This window comes from Podarcis liolepis (genome assembly GCF_965112155.1).
Source record: "Podarcis liolepis genome assembly, chromosome: 7".
Classification (NCBI taxonomy): domain Eukaryota; kingdom Metazoa; phylum Chordata; class Lepidosauria; order Squamata; family Lacertidae; genus Podarcis; species Podarcis liolepis.
This window is the reverse complement of record NC_139561.1, coordinates 13,006,084-13,027,779: the sequence shown is the minus strand read 5'-3', so window position 1 is coordinate 13,027,779 and position 21,696 is coordinate 13,006,084. Positions and strand designations below refer to the sequence as shown.

The window sequence follows — 21,696 nt, the reverse complement described above, 5'->3', positions numbered from 1 at the left end:
CCTGTGGGCAATTGGTGCAACTCTGTGGGGCTCTGTGCTGCTGAATTCACTGAGTAAGCAACTCTGGGCCCTTCCCCTAAATCCATCCTTGGCCCTCTTCCGGCTCATTCAAGCCTAGACCTGGGTAAACTCAGCCCCACATTGCCATGGAATGTGCGAACCACGAGGGAAAGAGTGCCTCTAGGCATGCACAGAGCGCCTTTTCTCCGCACAACTGAGTTCTGAGTATTCCACTAGCACCTGGAGTCGCGGGCCACAACTTCGGTATAACATAAAACAGGCCGATCCAGGTAGACCCCCTGCATAATTTTAAGTGTAAACATGAAATATTCTGAAGTTCCTGAGGCTGCAATCCTGTGCACACTTTAGCTCAGAGTAAACCCTGCAAAGCGGACCTTCCTGCTTAGCATAGGGTTGGGCTTCCAAATCACTCAAAAATTCAGAAAGTCAAAGCCCCCCCCCCCCACCTCCCACAGGGTTTATTTCTAAGAGAAAATGCTAACAATTTACATCTCCTTCTCCTCTTTCAGCCTCAGGTAGGAATTCATGGCAACGGCTGCTGTCTCTTCTTGAAAACCACCAAACGGGAAAGAATTAACCCCAACAAACCCCCCTGAGCAACCCTTGTCGTTTCAGCTACGGGAGCAACCAAGAGTCTTCTTTAAAGACCCCCTTGCAGGGGGTTTTCTGCAAGAGACTCCCACAGCTCTGCCCTAGGCTGCATTACACAAGAGTAAGACCTGCTCTGTTTAATGGGCTGAATCCCAGGTAAGTGCCCAAGTCACAGGTGGCTGCCTGAGTTAACCCGCTACAACCCTAGAGCGTGCAAAAGACTTACCCTGCCTCCCTGGTGGGAAAGTCCTGGTGTGTCCTCTCCGGGATCTTGTCTCTCTGCACCTGCGCTAGCCAGAGAACACACCTGTCTCCCTCCCTCCCCACCACACCCCTCTCTCTGACCTCTAACCATCTGCAGGTGATTTGGGACCTTGCAGAAAGTGCCCTTCAGGGATCCAGGCAGACTTGAGCTGGAAGAAACTGGCCTGGCAACAACTCAGGAGCAAGGAAAAGGGCTGCGAGGGAAGAGCAGCTTGCCTGCGCTGGGATCCAGCCCTCCTACACCACAAGGGTGTCGTCTGAGCCAGATTCGAGGGCCAGCATCTGATTTCAGTTGCAGGAGCTCATCTGCGGAGTACATGCCTGCATTCCAGTTCCCAAAAGTACGCGCCACACTCTTGCGTGACCAAAAGACAGAGCCAAGGGCAGTGGGGCTGTGTGGGCAGGGCCTTGCTGTGCCTCCGCGCTTTCCTTTCTCCTCTGTAAGCATCATAAATAAGGAGGGGTGGTGGCAAGAGACTCAGTTTTATTTGTGTTTCAGTGAGAAACTGCTTCTCTGAACTTCATGATATAATTCCCCAGCCACACAACGGAAATGCATTAGTTTGGGGGAAAGGGGGCATCAGTGAAAACAACACACGAAAGCACATTATTTGCAATGTGCATAGTTAACCTATGGAACTCCCTCCCACAGGAAGCAGTGATGGTCACTGACATGGAGGACTTTGAAAGAGGATTAGACAAATTCATGGCTGCAAGCCGCAATGGCTACGCTCTCCACTGTTGGAGGCAAAATACCCTTGAAAGTCAGTTGGTGGGCATCACAAAGGGAAGAGTGCTGCTGCTGCTCTGCTCCGGTCCTGCTTGTGGGGCTGGACTAGATGATCCTTGGGTTCCCTTCCAGCTCTACAAATCTTATGATTCTATTATTCCCTTTGGGGCATCTGGCTGGCCACTGCGAGGACAGAGAGAGGTGCTGGACTAGATGGGACTTGCTTTTGCCTGCTCTGGATGGGACAATACTTGTGGCCTTTAAATATGCCCCCTCACCACCAACTCTGTAACTGGGGGTGGCGCTGGGGGTATGTTTGAATGATACGATACAATAATCTTTATTGTCATTGTCCCCTACAGAACAACGAAATTGAAAAAAACAACAAAATCTACATCAGACATTCAAAAACCAACAAGCCTGCTATCCTAGCCTGGTTAAAAGGTAAAGGGACCCCTGACGATTAGGTCCAGTCGTGGCCAACTCTGGGGTGCGGCGTTCATCTCGCTTTATTGGCCGAAGGAGCCAGCATACAGCTTCCAGGTCATGTGGCCAGCATGACTAAGCTGCTTCTGGCGAACCAGAGCAGTGCACGGAAACGCCGTTTACCTTCCCGCCGGAGCGGTACCTATTTATCTCCTTGCACTTTGATGTGCTTTTGAACTGCTAGGTTGACAGGAGCTGGGACTGAGCAACGGGAGCTCACTCCGTCGCAGGGATTCAAACCGCCAACCTTCTGATCAGCAAGTCCTAGGCTCTGTGGTTTAACCCACAGTGCCACCTGCGTCCCTTATCCAGCCAGTTACCCCTCTAAAAACTCTGATATCCCATTTTTAAAATACAATACACTCCCATAGAGACTCCTTACACTGTGTTTAAAACCAAAATCGCATTTGGATAGAAACTGTTTCGCAGGCGGCTAGTCCTAGTCTTTATAACCCTGAACCTTCTTCCAGAAGGCAGAAGCTGAAAGATATAATTTCCGGGGTGCGCACTATCCTGCGCTATCTCTGCAGCTTTCTTATAGCACCTGGAAGCATAGATTTGATCCAAGGTGGGAAGAGTACAGCCAATTATTCTCTCCGCAGTCATTACAACCCTGGACAGCATTGGTTTTTCCCTGACTGTGCAGCTCCCAAACCACACACACAGACCATAAGTTCATACACTCTCAACAGTAAAATGCCATCAACAGTTCCTTTGAGAGATTGTTTTTCCGGAGGATTCTCAAAAAATATAACCTCTGCTGTGCTCTCTTCATCAGGTCTTTACTGTTTTCTCCGCAGGTTAGGTCATCTCTCAACTCCATTCCCAGAAATCGAAACACCGAGACCTGTTCCATGCACTTCTCCTCAATAATGGGTGAGGGGGCAGAGACGACATACCCCTGAACCACTTGTTGCAGGATGGAAAATGCCCCCATCACTCAGTGCCTCCTTGTTAAAGGCCGTGCTGGGTTGCTGAGCTGAATGGTCCCCATTGTGTACCTGGCAGAGAGGCAAGCTCCCTCTCCTCTGCCGAGAGACATAAGAACATCAGGAGAGGCAGCTGGATCAGGCCCAGGGCCCTTGTAGTTCAGCCTGTTGCTTTCAGTCCCCATGGCCAGCCAGATGCCCCCCAAGGGCAGTCTGCAAGCAGGACCAGTCTGCAAGAGAGCAGCTCCCCCAAGTCTCCTGGAAATGGGGCAGGGAGAGCGAGAGGCCGCAGGCAGAAAAAACCATCCCTTTTAACTGGAAAATGTGAGCCCCATCTTTTCCCAAGCCTTGGGGAGCAGTGGCGTAGTGTGGGTTGTCAGCACCTGGGGCAAGGCAAGTAATTTGTGCCCCCTAACCCGGTAGGGGCAGAGAGCTGCGAGTGCGAGCGCGCCCCCCCAGATGTTGCGCCCGGCCCCCCCTGCACCCCCCACGCTACGCCACTGTTGGGGAGAACTGTGTCAGATAGCACAGCAGCGCCCACACTTTGAAACTCCCTGCCTATTGATGTCAGGTGCCTTCAAGATGGTTTTTTTTTGTGTGCCCGCTTTAAAAAAAAACCCCACCATTTTTGTTTCTACAGATACCCAGACTGTTGACATGGTTTTAATCAGTTGGTTTAAATTTTTTCGACGTTTTAAATAGCCGCTGATAATTTGCTTTTATTTTTGCAAATCAAAGAGTATATATGTTTTATGAAAGAAAATACAGGGGGACAGCATAGGAGCCAACTCCTAGGGGCCAAGGTACCATCGCCCCCCCCAATAAAATCTTTGAGGGGACTGCCCCCCCCAAGTTGATGTGTATTGCCATTCAAATGGTGTGCGTGTGTGAGATTGATTGTGTGGAGGTTTGTTGTTTGGGGTACATTCAATTGTAAGATAAAACATATGCGAAGGGACTTGACGGGAAGTCAAAACTGAAGAAAAGATTTTGTAAGATAAAAGGGGGGGAATATTTATTTTCATTATTTTCATTATTATTTTTTGTGTGCGGGTGGGTGTTTTGTATGAAATGTTTGAGAGGAAATAAGACGGTAAATAAGAAAGAACAAACAAAATATTGATGCATGTCATTTTTATTTCTCAGTAATATTTTGTGGTAGTATGGTGGTAATGTTTTTTGTAACATAAAATCATTCAATAAAAATTCTATATTAAAAAAAAAAAGATTATGAGGGACTTACCTGCCCTCCCCCAATGTTTTATTCCAGTTGGCATCCCTGGGGGGCAGGGCCAGTTTGCCTCCGCACCCAAATATGCCCCCACTAGGTAACGCGTGAATGATTTCTGTGCCTCGGCGCCACCCGAAGGAGGAGCCTGCCGGGCTCCGGGCTTAAGGGCGAGCGTTCCCCAGCGGGTCTCCTGCGGGAAGCAGCGGAGGGCGATCGGCGTGACATTGGCAGGCGTCCCTGGCAAGAGCGCGCCAGCAAAGGGTGACTCAGGCTTGAGCCGGGACGGTGACCAAGCAAGCCGGATTTAGCTCTGATCCAGCCCCTTCTCCTCCTCCTCCGAGCCGCCTGTCTCATCTCAGCCCTCCCAGCGCGCAACCGAGGCACATTCCGGGCGGCCGGGTGCGCGGAAGCGCCCCGGGGTGGAATTGGCCCGGGATCCCTCGGAGCGAGCTGGGAAAGGGAACCTTAAATGGGCGAAGGATGCAAGATTGGGGGGGGGGGTCTGGCACTGCCTCCCCCAATGCTCACGGCGTCCCCTTTCATCCCCCCACCCCGGGCTGCAAGGCAGGCAGGAGTTGTACAGGTGAGGCTTTGCGCATCGCTGCTTCCCCTGTTGGATTCCAGCCTGAGCCTCGCAATTCTTTGGGAATAACTTCTAAACGTTCTTTCAGGAGGCAAGATGCAAATCAAACAGGTTTCCTTTGGACTTGTTTGAAAGGGAGCATGCTTGATTTAGCTGTCCCTCCCCCCTTACTGAGGGATGTGGGTGGCGCTGTGGTCTGAACCACTGAGCCTCTTGGCCTTGCCGATCAGAAGGTCGGCAGTTCGAATCCCCGCGACGGGGTGAGCTCCCGTTGCTCGGTCCCTGCTCCTGCCAACCTAGCAGTTCGAAAGCAAGCACAAAAGGCAAGTAGATAAATAGGTACTGCTCCGGCGGGAATGTAAACGGCGTTTCCGTGCACTGCTCTGGTTTCACCAGAAGCGGCTTAGTCCTGCTGGCCACATGACCCGGAAAAACTGTCTGCGGACAAATGTCAGCTCCCTCGGCCTGTAAAGCGAGATGAGCGTCACAAACCCAGAGTCGTCTGTGACCAGACTTAACTATCAGGTGGTCCTTTAGCTTTTTTTACTCCCCTTACTGACCTATGGTCAGGGCCATCTTACTCATAGGCTCTGGGGGTGTGGGGCACCCAGACACTGGGCTCTCAGCGGCACCAGGCCGAGAGTCCGGGGCCTGAGAGTTGAGTCCGGGGAAGAGCCAGCCCGTCAGTCAGAGCACCACAAGTTTGGGGCAACCGAGCCAGCGAGTCGCTGAGGCAGTCGGTCGACTCCACTCTCCTGCGCACCTGGAACTGGGCAACCTGGGGGGGGGGCATTGCCGGGCACATCTTTGCACCCTGGCGCCCCATACGCTTAAGACAGCCCTGGCTATGGTATATATAATATATACATTTTTCTGTTGGACGACGCCAAGTCAAGCAAAAGCAGTAGGCACAAACTAGTCGCACTGGCTAGGCCTTAACTGGAGCCAGTAAATGTTTATGAATCCTATTGCAGGGAACAGCAAAAAGGGAGAATTGTTGTTGTGCTCAGGGCCCTGTTTAGGAAGAAGCATCAGGTTGGCCAATGCCAAGGCAGGATCCTGGACTTGGCGCTGGTCCTTTATTTATTTATTAAAATATTTGTATATTGCTGTATCGTAAATATATATATATCTATCAAAGCAGTTTACAGCAGTAAAAATATAAACCATATTAAAAAGTTTAAAAAAGGACATCAACGAACCATTTTGGAAGGATGTCTTCTTACCTGACGGATTAGGAGGAATTTAAACGTTGGCACAGAAGGCAAGTCCTGCTGAATCTCCAGTGGCGGAGAGTTCCATCAGCCGGGCTGACGTTTCTCATAATCGTCAAGTGAGCCTTGCCAATTCCAGGAATGACCAGCAACACTCCTGTCAGTGACTCACATGACCGAGCTAGGATATGACAAGGAATTGGTCGATTTCAGTTGGCCAGATCCAGATCTACTGTGCCCACTTCTGGAGACCACCACACACACCAAACTAAAAGGTGTGCAGAGGAGGGTGACCAAGATGATAAAGGAGATTCCGACTAAACATAAGGAAGACATTTCTGACAGCAAGAGCTGTTCGACACCCTTGGGAGGTGGTGGACTCTCCTTCCTTGGAAATTTAAAGGCAGAGGTTGGATGGCTGTCTGTCAGGGATTCTTTAGCTGAGATTCCTGCACTGCAGGGGGTTGGACTAGATGACCCTTCGGGTCCCCTTTTATCTCTACAATTACATGATTTTGTGGTCGGTTGTCTGTGGGGCTCGCCCGACGTCCTGTCCCCAAGGTCTTGATCTGCCAGCCCAGATCCCAGTGGTTCTCTCTGCTCCAGCTCAGAGAATCGTTCTTTTAGGATCTGCTTTTGTTGCCTCCTGTCCTACCAACTCACCCTCCCCGCCGCACCCCAATCCCTTGGCAGCCTCGCATGCCCACTCATGCGCCTTTTTTTGGAAGGCAGGGCTAATCGCTGGGGGGAGCTGTTATTATCCAGGCCGGCAGGAATGCTAGCCATGACGCTGCCTCTCCTCCCCATCTCCCCAACCTTGTTTGTTTGGAGCCCGTGTCCGCCCCCCCCCAATCCACCGGGGAAACTTTCCAGTGGGATGGTTGGAGGGAGTGATGATGCTAGAGTGCCTAAATTTAGAGACTTTGACAAGAGGCCTGGAAGTCGGCCCAGAGGCTCGGAGCGCCTTTATATGCGCTGCAGCTGTGGCTGAAGTCCCTCACGAGCACCCAAGAGTGACTCAGAGCAGAGCAGAAAGGGCTGAACAGGGAAGGGAGTTGCTCTCTCTCCTTGCCCACCCAACTTGGGTGCCTCCAGACGCCTTGGGCAGCTTGAATTAGGGAGCCTCCTTTTCTTTCTCCCGGATAAGCCCCTTCGGAGAGGTCGAAGCCACTGTTGGGGGCGCAGCTCTTTCCTCAAGCAAGGCTCGCTGCCATGGAGAAGGCGCACGGGATTTTCGGCGACAATTTTGGGGGCTTCCTGAGGCCACGCAGCGAGCCCCTGGGCTTCTCAGGCAAGGCGGCTGTGGGAACGGGGCGTGTGCGTTTGTGTGTGTGCCTGGGTGTGATCCTGTCCACACCATACCTTTAAAGTGCATGGCTTCCTTCAAAGCAGCCTGGGAACTGTAGTTTGTTGAGGGCAGCGCTGTGGTGGGTAAACTACGTTTCCTGGGATTCTTTGGGAGGGGAGCCAAGACTGTTAAAAGTGGTGTAAAGGTGATCTGAAGGGGGATGTGGCTTCTAAGGCAAATTTGCTCCCACGTTTTCACGTCTTGAACCGCAACAGAGCCAACCAAAAATATATTAGGAGATACGGCACTAAAATGCTGGCAATTTTCTGCAGCGACTTTATTTATAAAAAGAATTTGCAAACTAATGTGGAGCACTGAACTTCCAAAGGGGTAAACGATAAACTGGAAGGATCCAAAGATGCAGATCATTCCATCCTTAACCCAATTGGACCTTCAGGTTGGACGGGGCTCCCTAGGACAGAAGGAGCTATTTTGTGAACAGATAGGTAGCCGTGTTGGTCTGCCATAGTCAAAATAAAAAAAATCCTTCCAGTAGCACCTTAAAGACCAACTAAGTTAGTTCTTGGTATGAGCTTTCGTGTGCATGCACGCGGTATCTGAAGAAGTGTGCATGCACACGAAAGCTCATACCAAGAACTAACTTAGTTGGTCTTTAAGGTGCTACTGGAAGGAATTTTTTTATTTTGACTATTTTGTGAAGTCTCTCAGACTGTTTTCTCCTCCCTCCGCCTCTGAGGAGCTTCCCAAGGTCTCAGGCAGAGGTCATTTGGCTGCATAGGACCACAGGAAGCTGCATTCAGCTGAGTCCAGCCACTGTTCCATCCTGTTCAGTATCAACTCCTTCCCAGCCCTGCTTGGAAATGCCGCCATGGGAAACTGAACCTGGGGCGTTCTGCGGGCAAAGCTCTAACCACTGAACAACCACTGCCCTTCCCTTATTCAGACAGGAACAAGCCTGAAACAATACTGGGGGGGAGGGAGGGCAGCTGGGGTAGACATCTGCTGATTTTCTTACTGATGCTCCACTCTGGGGCTCTTTTCTGTGGCCCAAGGAGGTGTGATAGGATCTGGCACTCTGGACCTGGTCAGTGCAGTGTAGTGGATCAGGCCAAAGGGACCCCACCTATGTAGCCCAGCCTCCTGTCCTTAGAGTAGCTGACCAGAAGCCCCTGCCCCATGGGAAACCAGAGCATCTCGACCTCTGGCTGTGAGTGCAGAGCATTGCCAATGTGAACAGTGACCATGATTCACTTTGTTGTCCTCCAGAATTTGTCCAGTTCTCTTTTAAAGCCACCCAAATTGTTCGGCATCGCTGCCTCCTGTGGGAGGGAGTTCCACAGTTTAACTGTTGTCACTTGGTTTCCTTTTCTCTGTCCTGAATCCTCTAAACTTTTATTTTAATCTTGTTTTTTAAATTGTGTTTTAATCAACTTGTTTTTATTACTGGTTGTTAGCCGCCCTGAGCCCAGTCTTGGCTGGGGAGGGCAGGGTATAAGTATAAATATAAATATAAATAAATAAACAAATAAACAGACAAACTGGTTCTCTCACTTCCAGCTCCAGTATTCAGAGAGCGAGGGAGGACACCTGTCTCTCTGTCCACTTTCTCCAGTATCAGCAGCAGGAGGCCCCATTAGCTAAAGTGGTGCTTCAGGTTAAGAACAGTTTCAGGTTAAGAACAGACCTCCGGAACGAATTAAGTACTTAACCTGAGGTATCACTGTATATATACACACACAAACAATTTTTTATTAGTTTTTAACATATTAATTAACATTCATACAACAGAACTTCTCATCTTATACAATACATTTTTTTGGACTTCCGTCAACACCTCTGAGGATTTTCCGTTCTTATCACTTATTATACATTTCTTAATTTCATATTACCTTTAATTATCTTTAACTAATAATTCTCCTCATTATCTTTTTTGCAATATTTCAAATAATTCGCCATACCAAACTTCTCGCAAACCTACCAGCGTAATCTGTTCATCACAATCACTTTTCAAATAATCCGTAAATTTACTCCAGTCTCCTGAGAATCTCTGGTCCCGAAGGTTTCGAATCCTTCCTGTTAGTTTATCTAATTCTGCATAGTCCATCAATTTCATCCTCCATTCTTCTTTCGTCGGTAATTCTTCTCGCTTCCAGTTTCGGGCCAAGGCTCTGAACCCTTCCGTGGCCCCGGGAACAGATCCTTGTGCCGAGGGATCTGGGGTTCACGTCGACTTTGTCCCTCTTTTTCACAGCGGGCCGTGCTGGAGGGATGGGGAACATCAAAACCTTGGGGGACACGTACCAGTTTGCAGTGGACGTCAGCGACTTCTCTCCCGAAGACATCATCATCACCACGTCAAAAAACCAAATTGAAGTCCACGCAGAGAAGGTGAGAGACCCCTCCGAGTCCTCCCCCTCCTCTTAGATATGGCAGGAAATAGCTTTTAAGGGAGCTCTGGACTACAACTCCCATGAGCCTCAGCGGTGCGGTGCTGGGGCTGATGGGAACTGTGGTCCAAAGGATCTGGGGAAGGAAGGGTGGACTACAGGGGTGCCCAGCTCCCCTCCAGACCAACTGTTCCACCTTCTTAGGGCAAAATCTATTCCCAAAGAGCCTCTGAGTTTGGGGCTGGGGGACACACCGTAACTTTAATGTGCATAGGTAAAGGTAAAGGGACCCCTGACCACTAGGTCCAGTCGTGGCCGACTCTGGGGTTGCGGCGCTCATCTCGCTTTATTGGCCGAGGGAGCCGGCGTTTATCCGCAGACAGCTTCCGGGTCATGTGGCCAGCATGACTAAGCCGCTTCTGGCGAACCAGAGCAGCGCACAGAAACACCGTTTACCTTCCCACCAGAGTGGTACCTATTTAGCTACTTGCGCTTTGACGTGCTTTCAAACTGCTAGGTTGGCAGGAGCAGGGACCGAGCAACGGGAGCTCACCCTGTCGCGGGGATTCGAACCACCGACCTTCTGATTGGCAAGTCCTAGGCTCTGTGGTTTAACCCACAGCACCACCTGAGTCCCTTTTTTAAAGAGCATAGCTTCCCCCAAAGGATTAAGGGAACTGTAGTTGGGAATTAAGAGGGTACTGCAGGATACGTCCAGCAGCCTGCTCTCACAGTGGCCAATCAGAAACCTGAGGGGCAAACTATGGTTCCCAGAATTCTTAGGGGAAGCCGGGTGCTTAAAAGTGCTTTCAGCCCGAAATGAGATGGGGTCAACCAGTGCCCTTTTTGCAGAGGTGCTGGATGTTGCTGGCATAAGAAAGGGCACCCAGGAAGCTGCCAGGGAGTGGGGGAGGGGGGGCTCCTCCTGGACTTTCTCTCCCTGTCTGCCTGGCATCCTTCCCCAGTGACAAATCCTCTCTGCCTATGTTGGGGACACAGTGCTCTCTCCTGCTGCCACTCCTCCGGGGCGGGAACGCAATGTTCCAGACAGTAGGCATGGTGACAGAAGCACTGAACCATCTCCCTCGCTCTCTGGATGCCTTGAAAATCCTGGAGGGATTTTGGGAGGAAGACATGAGCTTTGCGGGCCAGGAAGTGGGTGCACCTGTTCTGGTTTGGGGTCCCCAGGGGGTCTGACGGGAGAAGGGGCGACTTGGAGAGCTTGGCGTTGGGCAGTGAGGCTGTGGAAGCAGGATGAGTTGGCCCCATTGTACAGACCAGGCAACTGAGGCAGGGAGGTGTGGTTTCTATCAGGGACACCCACGTACCACAAGGATCGCAGTGTAGCAAGAGCTGAAAACTGGACAGCTGCATATACGTCATGCATTTAAAAACACATGACTTTCCTGCAAAGAATCCTGAGAACTGTAGTTCACCCAATACAGATCACCCTTAGCAAACTACAGTTCCCAGGATTCTTTTTTTGGGGGGGGAGGGGGGAGTCAGGCAATGAAACTCCTGGAGTTCAGTTAGTCACATCCCTTAATGTCAATGGGCTTACTCTGAGTAAGGCTAGCAATGCATACCACTCAGTGTCTCCCTTCCAGGTCCTGATTGGCTGAGCTTCCGCAAGGAGGCTGCATCCCCCTGCCCTCTGCCCATGCTCTAGAGCCCACCCCCATCCCCCACTAGGGAGACTCCTTGCCCTCCCCTATACACCACTGCAACCCATCTCTGTGGTCATGGCCCTAAACTGATTGACTGAACTATTTATAGGCAGATGGATTGAACTATTTATAGGCAGCTCATGGATGCTTTAGCTGAGATTCCTGCATTGCAGGGGGTTGGGCTAGATGACCCTTGGGTCCCTTCCAACTCTATGATTCCATAAAAATACAGGAAGGTGGTACAGTATACACCACCCAAAAAATCACAACAAAATAAATGAAAGCATCAATAAATGCTGGTTGGTAGAAATCACAGTGACAAAGTCCAGAGGAGGGCAACCAAAATGGTCAAAGGCCTGGAAACGATGCCTTATGAGGAACGGCTAAGGGAGCTGGGCATGTTTAGCCTGGAGAAGAGGAGGTTAAGGGGTGATATGATAGCCATGTTCAAATATATAAAAGGATGTCACATAGAGGAGGGAGAAAGGTTGTTTTCTGCTGCTCCAGAGAAGCGGACACGGAGCAATGGATCCAAACTACAAGAAAGAAGATTCCACCTAAACATTAGGAAGAACTTCCTGACACTAAGAGCTGTTTGACAGTGGAATTTGCTGCCAAGGAGTGTGGTGGAGTCTCCTCCTTTGGAGGTCTTTAAGCAGAGGCTTGACAACCATATGTCAGGAGTGCTCTGATGGTGTTTCCTGCTTGGCAGGGGGTTGGACTCGATGGCCCTTGTGGTCTCTTCCAACTCTATGATTCTATGATTCTATGAAAGTCCTGCCTGAGCAGTAACACGTTTTTCAGGAGACATCTAAAAGACAGCAGTGACGATTCCTGTGGCAGGGAGTTCCGCAGGGCCTGCTGTGCTAAAGGATGACCCATCCTCAGAGGGAAAAGGGAGGCAGACTAACCGTCCCCAGCCAAGGCCCCCGCTGACTCCTCTCTCCTCTCTCTTTGCCCCGCTCAGCTGGCAGCGGACGGGACCATCATGAACACCTTCACCCACAAATGCCAGCTGCCTGAGGACGTGGACCCCACTTCCGTCACTTCTGCCCTGGGCGGGGACGGCTCCCTGACCATCAAGGCTCAAAAACGCCCCGGCAAGCACATCGAGCAGGTCCAACAGACCTTCCGGACTGAAATCAAAATCTGAGCATCCCCCATCGCCCCACAGCAACTGGGGGGACGGCCTGGGGGTGAGGGGGGGTTGGTTGGTTTTGGAAGGGGTTGGGCTCACCACTCCCCCCCCCCCATTGGCCGTTCTCCTTTGTATATAATAGATTGCCTTTGGTTTGTTATAAATTATTGGGGATACCGGTAGCTGGTGTGACATCTGCTTTTTCTCTTGTGGGCGACTGTTTCTTTTCAGAGAATTTTTTCCCCTAAGGGAAGGAGGGTCATCACGTTCGTCTCTGCATGTGTGGGAATCCTAGGGTAGAGTTCTGGTTGCTTCGCCTCAAAGAGGATATTGCTGTAGCATTCGGGGTTTTTATAGTTTAAGGAAAAGGCCAAGTAAAAAGGGGACATGCTAAAAGTCTACAAAATTATGCACGGCACGGGGAAAGCTGGCTAGGGAGTACTTTGTCTCCCTCTCTCATAACATTAGAACCCGTGGTCATCCAGCAAAGCTGGATGTTGGGAGATTCAGGACAGATAAGAGAAAGCAGGATTGAACGGTGGAACTCACCGCCACAAGATGTAGCGACGGTCGCCAACATGGATGGATTTAAAAAGGGGATTAGAAAATCCGTGGAGGGAAAGGGCTGTAGTAGCTCAATGGCAGGGCACGTGCTGGGCATGCAGAAGGCTCCAGATTCAATCCCTGGCAGCATCTCCCGGCAAGGCTGGGAGAGAGTCCCGCTGCCAAGTCAGTGCAGACACCGCTGAGCTAGATCAGCGAGGGATTCAGGGCAGTGCAGGCAGCTCCGCTGCACAGGGCAGCGAGCAGGTACAAAATAAGAAAACCCAGAATGGAGAAGTTCCATCGGGACACACACCTAACTTTGGCCATGCTTAGGGTGCCATATTATGCAAGATGACTAAAGTCCATTGTTGGCTAGGTGGACCCCATGCCTGGCCTGACTCAGGACAAAGCAGCCTCCTCTGGTCTAGCAACTCCTAGGCATCATACAGTGGTGCCCCGCAAGACGCAAGACGAAAGAGTTTTCCGTTTTGGAGGTGTTTCGCAAAACGAATCTCCTATGGGCTTGCTTTGCAAGACAAAAATGTCTTGCGAGTTCCTGCGGGGTTTCCCCCCCCCCTTTTTCTAAGCTGCTAAGCCGCTTATCAGCTGATCCGATCAGCAGATAAGCCGCTAAAAGCCGCTAATAGTGCTAATCCGTCAATGGGCTTGCTTCGCAAGACGAAAAAACCGCTAGACGAAGAGAATCACAGAACGGATTCTTTTCGTCTTGCGAGGCAAGCCCTCAATTTTCTGCCTTGGCTGCCACAGGCACCCGGCCTTTGAGGTCCAGTTGCTGGGAAATCCCAAGCGAAGGGGGTGCTTATTATTACAGTATTATTATTATTAACTAGTAAGCCTGATCTTTATTAAACTGTTGCAACAGAGTCCTCACCCCTCCCACGCAGGGAGGGAGAGAGGCACCCAGAACAACGGTGTGCAAGCTCTTATACAGTGGTACCTCAGGTTAAGTACTTAATTCGTTCCGGAGGTCCATTCTTAACCTGAAACTGTTCTTAACCTGAAGTACCACTTTAGCTAATGGGGCCTTCTGCTGCTGCCACGCCGCCGGAGCATGATTTCTGTTCTCATCCTGAAGCAAAGTTCTTAACCTGAGGTACTAGTTCTGGGTTAGAGGAGTATGTAACCTGAAGCGTCTGTAACCTGAAGTGTCTGTAACCCGAGGTACCACTGTATAGACTTTTGAAATTGCCTCCCCTGTCGCTCAAGACCCCCCCCCAAACATCCAACATACATCACAGAAAGAGGTGGTCCCCAGCAGAAATACAACACAGGGGGCGGTCAACAGCAGAAAACCTGTTTGCCAGGATATCTGATAATGGTCACTGATTGCTTGACCTGGGTATCCTGGCCATTCCTTCTGAGATGCTAAATACTTAGTTCCTGAATCCAGGTCACAGGCTCACCCTATTTATACACAAATACGCCCTAAAGACAGGAGTTGTGAGCAAAGAGACAATGGGGAGAATATCTGAGGTCATTGGGAGAGTCAAAATGGTTTGGGAGAGTCAAAATGGCTTCAGGATTGCTCTCCTGTACTATTTCAGACACGTGGTTTATATACTTTATGAACATACGATTTATATATATATATGAGACCTTAGAATTCCTATAACACATTTAAAACGCATTCAATGGTTTTAATAAAAAATAATCTCTATTAAATAGTTTCCCAATTGAAATGGTTGTATGATCTCAACAATCAAGCAGAAACCAGCCAAATTGGCATGAGATACAAAGTCTTTCTTCTTCCTGAGATATTTGAAGCTGTTAAAAAGGACCAAACAGGGAAATCCTTTTTGATTCCTCAATAAGTGGCCGTGGGGTGAGGGAGGCCAGGGTCACAGCCACACCATTTAAAGCGGATGGGATGGGGGGCGGGATTCTCCCCTATTGCAAAAACTTCACCACCCCAGTTCTCAACACGCGAGCCCCGTTTTCTGTAGCAGGGTTGTTCTGGGGCATATTTGGGGGGGGGGGAGGAAAATAAAAGCTGCAATCCTAGACCCTGTTGCCCCATGTAACTTACTTTCAATTAAGCCAGTGGATCTTGCTTTTTTCCTGACCGCTTAGGTCAGGGGTCAGTAAACTTTTTCAGCAGGCAGCTGGTCCACTGTCTCTCAGACCTTGTGGGGGGCTGGACTATATTTTGGGGGGCAAAATGAACGCATTCCTATGCCCCACAAATAACCCAGAGGTGCATTTGAAATAAAAGAGCACATCCTACTCATGTAAAAACATGCTGATTCCCGGAACGTACGCGGGCTGGATTTAGAAGGCGATTGGGCCGGATCCGGCCCCCCGGGTCTTAGTTTGCCTACCCATGGCTTAGGTGATACCGATGGCTTGCAAAATCCCTTGCCAGCCCAGGAACACACCATAAATGGGAGCTTCCCATAAGCAGAATAATAAAAAAGCGAATATTGTAGAAATCAGAGTTGCTGGGGAATGATGGATCTGGGAGCAAATGTCTTTCTCAGTTTGTGGACCCTGGGGAAAAAAGGGGGTGTGTGGTGGAGATGTCCGTCCTTGATGCTCTGTCCCATGTAGGCCGAGGGCCAACGGCCTGAGAAGCGAGAGGGGCGGAAGGAGTGAGTCACTCTCTGGAAATAGCTGCCCTGACAAAAGACAGGCACTACTAGCTGGGAGGTCAGCTGCCCGCCTGTGCCTGGCTTGTGCTCGGGCAGCGACAGGGTGGGCAGTAACCACATCCCAGTCGGAGCCACCTTGCCCTTTGGGCAGAAGACAGACAGAAGTCTCCCCCTTGGTGTGAATGGCACCAGGGGACTTCTGCCCAATGGCCAAACACAGCTACAGTTTATTCCCATTCTGTCCTGGCTCCATTCATGGCTGTTGGAAGTGCATTCCAACCCACTCAGCTGAGGAACACACAAAGTTCAGATCAGAGTCAACCCTGACCCCAGCCCAATGCAATTCGGAGCCCTGGGAGGCAACAGAGCAATCCTAGCTCCAGAATATGACTCGAGTGAGTGAGCCCAACTGCATACTCTAAGAATGTGGGAAGGAAGGAAGAAGCCAAGGGGATAAATTAGTAGCTGGCCTCAACTGGCCGTGGTCAGCATTTGAATAGCAAGACCACATTCCTGATTCCTGGTGCACAAAGTATTTTAACCGATAACAGAATGTAAGAGGAGCTCAGAACTGCTAACTGCATCCAACAGCACACAAACAAATTTAAAGCCATAATTTAAAGCAGCCGCAACTGAAACAGAAAACAATTAGCAATGCAAATCTTTTTGAATAGGGTCACTTGCACGCTGAAGGTCCTTAGAAATAAAAAACAGGTCTCATAGCTGGGGCTCAATGAAAAGAGGGGAGGGTGGGTGGGTGAGGGAGCCATATTCGGGGGGGGGGGGTTGTTTCACAAGCAGGACACTACAAAAAACAACAACACGTTTTTTGGGGAGGGGGTGGTGGTAGGATATCTAGGGAGAAAAAACCCTTGTCTTTTGGGAAACAAATTCCAGGGCAGGTGGTTGTGTGAGTCTGGGGCAGTCAAAACAGTGGCAAGGGTCTGGTGGCTTTATTTCGCAACTGGTTTATTTTGCAAGGAGACTCGCTGTTCGCTCTTGGGGACAAGATCCGAGGAAGACCTTGTTTGTGAGCTGAAGTGTGTCACAAAGCACTATACCAAAATGCTTCTGCATGGGAAGGGGGGGGGAAATCCCCACACATAGAAATGAGGACAGCGGGGACCATATCAGGCTGGAATCCTAAAGCGCTCTGTAGCAGGAACCCCCCCACCCCAATCATTCTTTTTGCACAAACTTCACACACACTCACACTCACACACTACATACGCCACATTTCTGTTATAAATTCATAGAAAATCAACCATACATCGGATTTGCACTGTTCCATTTTTTACTCCATGTGACAAGGACTATCAAAGGGGGGTGCTTGGTTTCGGGTCAGCCATAATCCCTTCACCATCCCAGCACATCCACAGGAGCCCTGCCCAGTTGCTATGTCAACCCTGATAATCCCAGACAGAAGACAATCAAAATCACAAAGAACAGTGGATTCACCACAGGCTGAAACAAAGGACAATGATCAGATCTTCCCTCTGGGGGCAGGAAACTGCAAACTCCCCATTGTCACCTGGAAAGTACTCATGGGGAGGGGGAAAGGAGGAACCAGCTGGGTGACGGGACACTCAGGTTACCACCACAACTCCTCCCTCAACCCCTCCTTTCTGTAATGTATGCATGATGTCAACCCTTTCTGTAACGTATGCATGATGTCAATCCCTCCTTTCTGAAATGTATGCATGATGTTTCTGGGGGTGGGCTTGAGTTAGAGGAGGGGAATTTCAAAAGTTTTTATAAGGTCTTGCAGCCCATTGTTCTGGGTCTTTCCTCTCTCTTGCAAGTGAGGGGAATACCCTGTTGCAACAGTTCAATAAAGGCCAAGCCTACAGGCTGCTGTTTTGCTCCAAGTTATCCTGGTTGGTGTCTTTGTTTTTGTCCAAGAGAGCCCTCAGATTTTCCGTTAACAGCTCAATTTCAAAGTGCAAGGATTTGTTTTGATTTGCTGGTGGGGGTGGCAGGAGGCCGGCTGCCTCATCTAACATCTATCCCCAACCCAGATGTTTTGGTGTATAACAGTGTCCTGGAGGGTGCAATTCTGGGAGGCTGATCTAGCGGTTGGTCACACATGGCTTGAAGGGAAGTGTGCCCACCGGCCATTTCATTCTGTGTGGATGCCTCCTGAACTGCCTGGCAGGCGCCAAGAGAGATACCCCCTTGCTCTGAGGGCACCACATTAAATAAAGATGGTTCCCCCTGGAACATTTGACTTGGCCAAAATGTGTGGGATTTGTGGGGGGGATGGGACGTGGGGAGGTCAGTGCACTTGCATAAGACTTTGGCCGGCCTCCCTAGTGGACAGGGCAGGTGAGAAAGAGCTGGCCTGTGTTTTGTCTGCAAAACAAGCCGCCGGCGCCTGGTGTTTGGCTCCGGGATGGGTCTGTTTATAGTAACACCAGGCACTCTTGGCATTGTGTTGGTGCAACAGGGAGAGGAGTGTAGAGGTCACCGTGTCCTCTCCCTTTCTGGAGGGGGGGGGGACTGTCAGGAGAGGCAACAGCCTGCCATAATGGCACCAGAAAGGGAATCTACCTGGCCATCACAAAGGCTCCACAAAGCGGGAGAGGGCATTCGGGGCACGGTTGTCTCAACCAGGGATCAGCAAACTTTTTCAGCAGGGGGACAGTCCACTGTCCCTCAGACCTTGTGGGGGGCCGGACTATATTTTTTTGGGGGCAAAATGAACGAATTCCTTTTTTTAAAAAAAGATATTTATTAAAGTTTCAACATATTACAAAAATAAGCAAAAAAAGAAAGAAGAAATAAAAACAATGAAAATACAAGATAAAAACAATTAAAAAACAGATTTAGTCTTTCCATGTCTTATCTTTCATTTGCTTGTTTCCCCGACCTCCTCACACCTCCCTTTTTTGTATTCCAGTTCAAATTAGTTAATTCAGCAAATCCTTTCCCTCTTTGATTTTATCTTAATCTTTTATCTTAAAATATAATAACTTTAAATTATCACCTGTTAACAATCCATTTTTACATATTTCTTTTAACATTGCTGCTAAAAACCACTTAACTTCAATCCAACATCATTCTAACATTCATTAATTTTGCAGTATTTCTGTAAATAGTCTTTGTCTTTAAATTTCTTCCAATCTTCTTCCACCGACTCTTCTCCCTGGTCTCGGATTCTGCCAGTCATTTCCGCCAGTTCCATATAATCCATCACCTTCATCTGCCCAAAATGAACGAATTCCTATGCCCCACAAATAACCCAGAGGTGCATTTGAAATAAAAGCATACATTCTATTCATGTAAAAACACCAGGCAGGCCCCACAAATAACCCAGAGATGCATTTTAAATAAAAGGGCACATTCTACTCATGTAAAAACACGCTAATTCCCGGACCGTCCGTGGGCCGGATTTGGAAGGCGATTGGGCCGGATCTGGCCCCCGGGCCTTAGTTTGCCTACCCACGGTCTCAACATTTGAATGTTCCACAGGTTAGCCAGGGTTTTGACTGGAGCTCCAGCTCCATCAGCCCCAAAATCACTCAGAGCCATCTGGAAATCCATTGGATCAATCAGCCTCTGAGGCGGCACACTGCGGAGTCCACCCACCCTCCTCTGCAGAGGGCAAAGGGTACTGAAAGCCGAAATCTCAGCAAGAAGTGATCGGACCATGACAAGTGACTGATGTTAACACCCTCCCACACGCTTTCCAATCACCTGATCGGTTGAGAAAAGAAGGTCCAGAGTGTGGTCTGTCACATGCATTGGCCTGGTGACATGTTGGGACAGCAGCCCCATAATTATCATGGCAGCCATGAAGTCCTGAGCCACCCCAGAGCCAGACACCTGGCCTTAGATATTGAAGTCCTCTGAAAGCAGCAGACTGGGAGTCCTCCTTCGTGCCTCCAAGACCAGCTCTGTCAGCTCAGGCAGGGAGACTGCTGGGCAGCAAGGTGGGCGCTAAACAAACAGAATCCTCAATTGGTCCAATTGCCCAGTGCCAGGAACACACACACTATATCCCCCACAAATGGACAGAGAGCCAGGAGAGAGAGGATCACTAAAGACCACAGCAATTCCTGCTCCCCAACTCTCAACTCTTCCTTTTCCCCCCAATAAATTTTTATTATTTTCTTTACACAATCATTCTCACAGTACATTAATCAACATATAAACCTTTTTGCTCTGCCGAGCTTGCGACTTCCCTCCTTCCCTTCAGCTGGTATCCCTTAACAAATCCAAGCACGTATTTTAACTTTTTACCTCTTATCTACATTGTAGGAATTACTTCAGTCCTGCTGTCAGGGGTTCAGGAGCAGAGGCGAGGGCAAGGGAGGAAACAGAGAGCGAAGGGGAGGAGGCAGAAGAAAAGATGAGTGATGACGACGACCCGAGATCTCCGAGTCTTTCCAGTGAATCAGAAGATTCACAGGAAGGGGCACCAGTGGCCAGAGCAAGGGGGGAGCCTAGGGGGACACCCCAGGAAGAAGGGTCCAGAGGGGGCTCAGAGAGCAGCAGTTGGAAATCGGGACCAGCATCACCAACAGAACGCAGTGGAGAGGAAGGGCGCCAGGTATCGAGCTCTGGCAGCTCGCAGCAGGAGGGAGGGCATGAGTCAGGAGTGGCCACACCTCCATCGGGGAGCGAAGAAATGGTCAGGCGGAGAGTGGAAGGTTGGGCGCGCGCGCCAAGTTCAAATGCACAGGAAGGTGGCGCAGTAAGCAGCCCGGAAAGGGAGCCAGGTCCTAAAGCCCGACGCAAGGAGACAGAAGGGTCCGGGGGGTCAGCGTCAGAAGCGTCCCGGAAGGAAGAGACCACGGGGGGCAGAGGGACCCAGAGAAGAACGGTCAGGCGGAAAAGGTGGAGTAAGGCTAGGGCATTTAGCTGGTGTACAGGGGGCGGAGACTCAGACGGAGCTTCGCCGGTCTAACCCATAAGACGTAGAGTTGCACGCAGCAGCTTGAGAATGGAAACTGTAACTCAATAAAAGACTTTTACAAAGTGATCGCTGGCTAGCGTGATCCTCTGTGAGCTAGGATCTGGGAGCAGCTCTGACACCTGCTAATGTCTTTAAATTTTTACAGTTATCCTTTAAGTATACAATAAATCTACTCCAACTGTCCTGGAATTTCTGACCATCCTGATCCTGGCTAACTCCGCATAGTCCCTCATTTTTGCCTGCCACTCTGCAATAGTAGGCATTTCTTGTGATTTCCAGTTTAGGGCCAACAAAGTCCTCGCAGCAGCTGTACAAAAATAATCTTTGGCCTGATTTCTTAATCTCCTTTCCCATCAAGCCAAGCAAAAAGGCTTCTGGCTTTTAGGGAAAGTATATTTTAATATTTTCTTTAGTTCGTTATAAATTGACTCCCAAAATGTCTTTACTTTATCACAAGTCCACCACATGTGACAGAATTCTGCATCCACTCCATCCAACATTTTTTGCCCCTCATCCTATACATTTTTGCCAGCTTTACACAGGTGGGCACAGCTGATACAGACCAGATCAGCCTCCTCATTCGTAATATGATCGTGGATGAGGAGGGTCTTACTCAGAGCCAGGCTGGCATTCAGCAACCGCAGCCGCATACCCAAGCATGGCACAGCATCAAAGGCAGACTCCTCCTGAGGATGAGAGGAGGCGCCGCGGCCATTGAAGCTTTGTGGTGCTGAGCAATGACTCCTGATGATGTATGCCCAACATGTGTCACAGGTTCAGGTCACACGGCTTGGCCCCTCCAGTCTTCGGCTGGTACTTCTGGCTGGCACTAACTGCCTGTGCCTGGTGCCCCTTACCTGGCCTGGTGCCCCTTGCCTGGCCTGCCCCTGCCCCAAAACCATATCTTCCCCTGCCCTGAACCACTGTGATTGTGTCTCTCCTGCTCTCCCCAGCTCTTCTAATCTGAGATCAACCTATGTTCCTTAATTAAAAAAAAACAACCTCCAAATTTAAAAACACAGAAGTTAAATCAGCTTAAAACAATTTAAAACATTTAGACAGTCAGGATCACA

General features: G+C 49.8%; 3 protein-coding genes across 7 annotated transcripts in view; 2 read left to right on the top strand and 1 right to left on the bottom strand.

Annotated features, from left to right (window-relative positions):
- Positions 1-6,710, bottom strand: part of LOC310712056 (chloride channel protein ClC-Kb-like) — a 42,738-nt gene extending 36,028 nt beyond the window's left edge. For 2 of the 5 annotated variants that reach the window (XM_083514669.1, XM_083514672.1), the window contains exon 1: positions 6,062-6,710. Coding sequence is in view for 1 of the 5 variants with exons in the window: in XM_083514668.1 (XP_083370794.1) it covers positions 4,265-4,298 (34 nt within the window). In the remaining 4 variants the exon portion in view is untranslated. Of the gene's footprint in view, positions 1-4,264; positions 4,490-6,037 lie in introns of all 5 variants that reach the window. The other 3 variants (XM_083514668.1, XM_083514671.1, XM_083514670.1) reach the window with 3 other exon arrangements.
- FAM131C (family with sequence similarity 131 member C) overlaps positions 1-11,828 on the top strand; it is a 57,994-nt gene extending 46,166 nt beyond the window's left edge. Inside the window, exon 7 of the transcript XR_014528755.1 lies at positions 10,032-11,828. The gene's annotated coding sequence lies outside the window, so the exon portion shown is untranslated. The remainder of the gene's footprint in view (positions 1-10,031) is intronic.
- Positions 6,992-12,732, top strand: HSPB7 (heat shock protein family B (small) member 7). Its single transcript, XM_083514767.1, has 3 exons — positions 6,992-7,340; positions 9,610-9,746; positions 12,380-12,732. Exons 1-3 carry the CDS (start codon positions 7,262-7,264, stop codon positions 12,563-12,565), a joined length of 402 nt encoding a protein of 133 aa, XP_083370893.1. The 5' UTR covers positions 6,992-7,261; the 3' UTR covers positions 12,566-12,732.
- Positions 12,733-21,696: the final 8,964 nt, after the last annotated feature.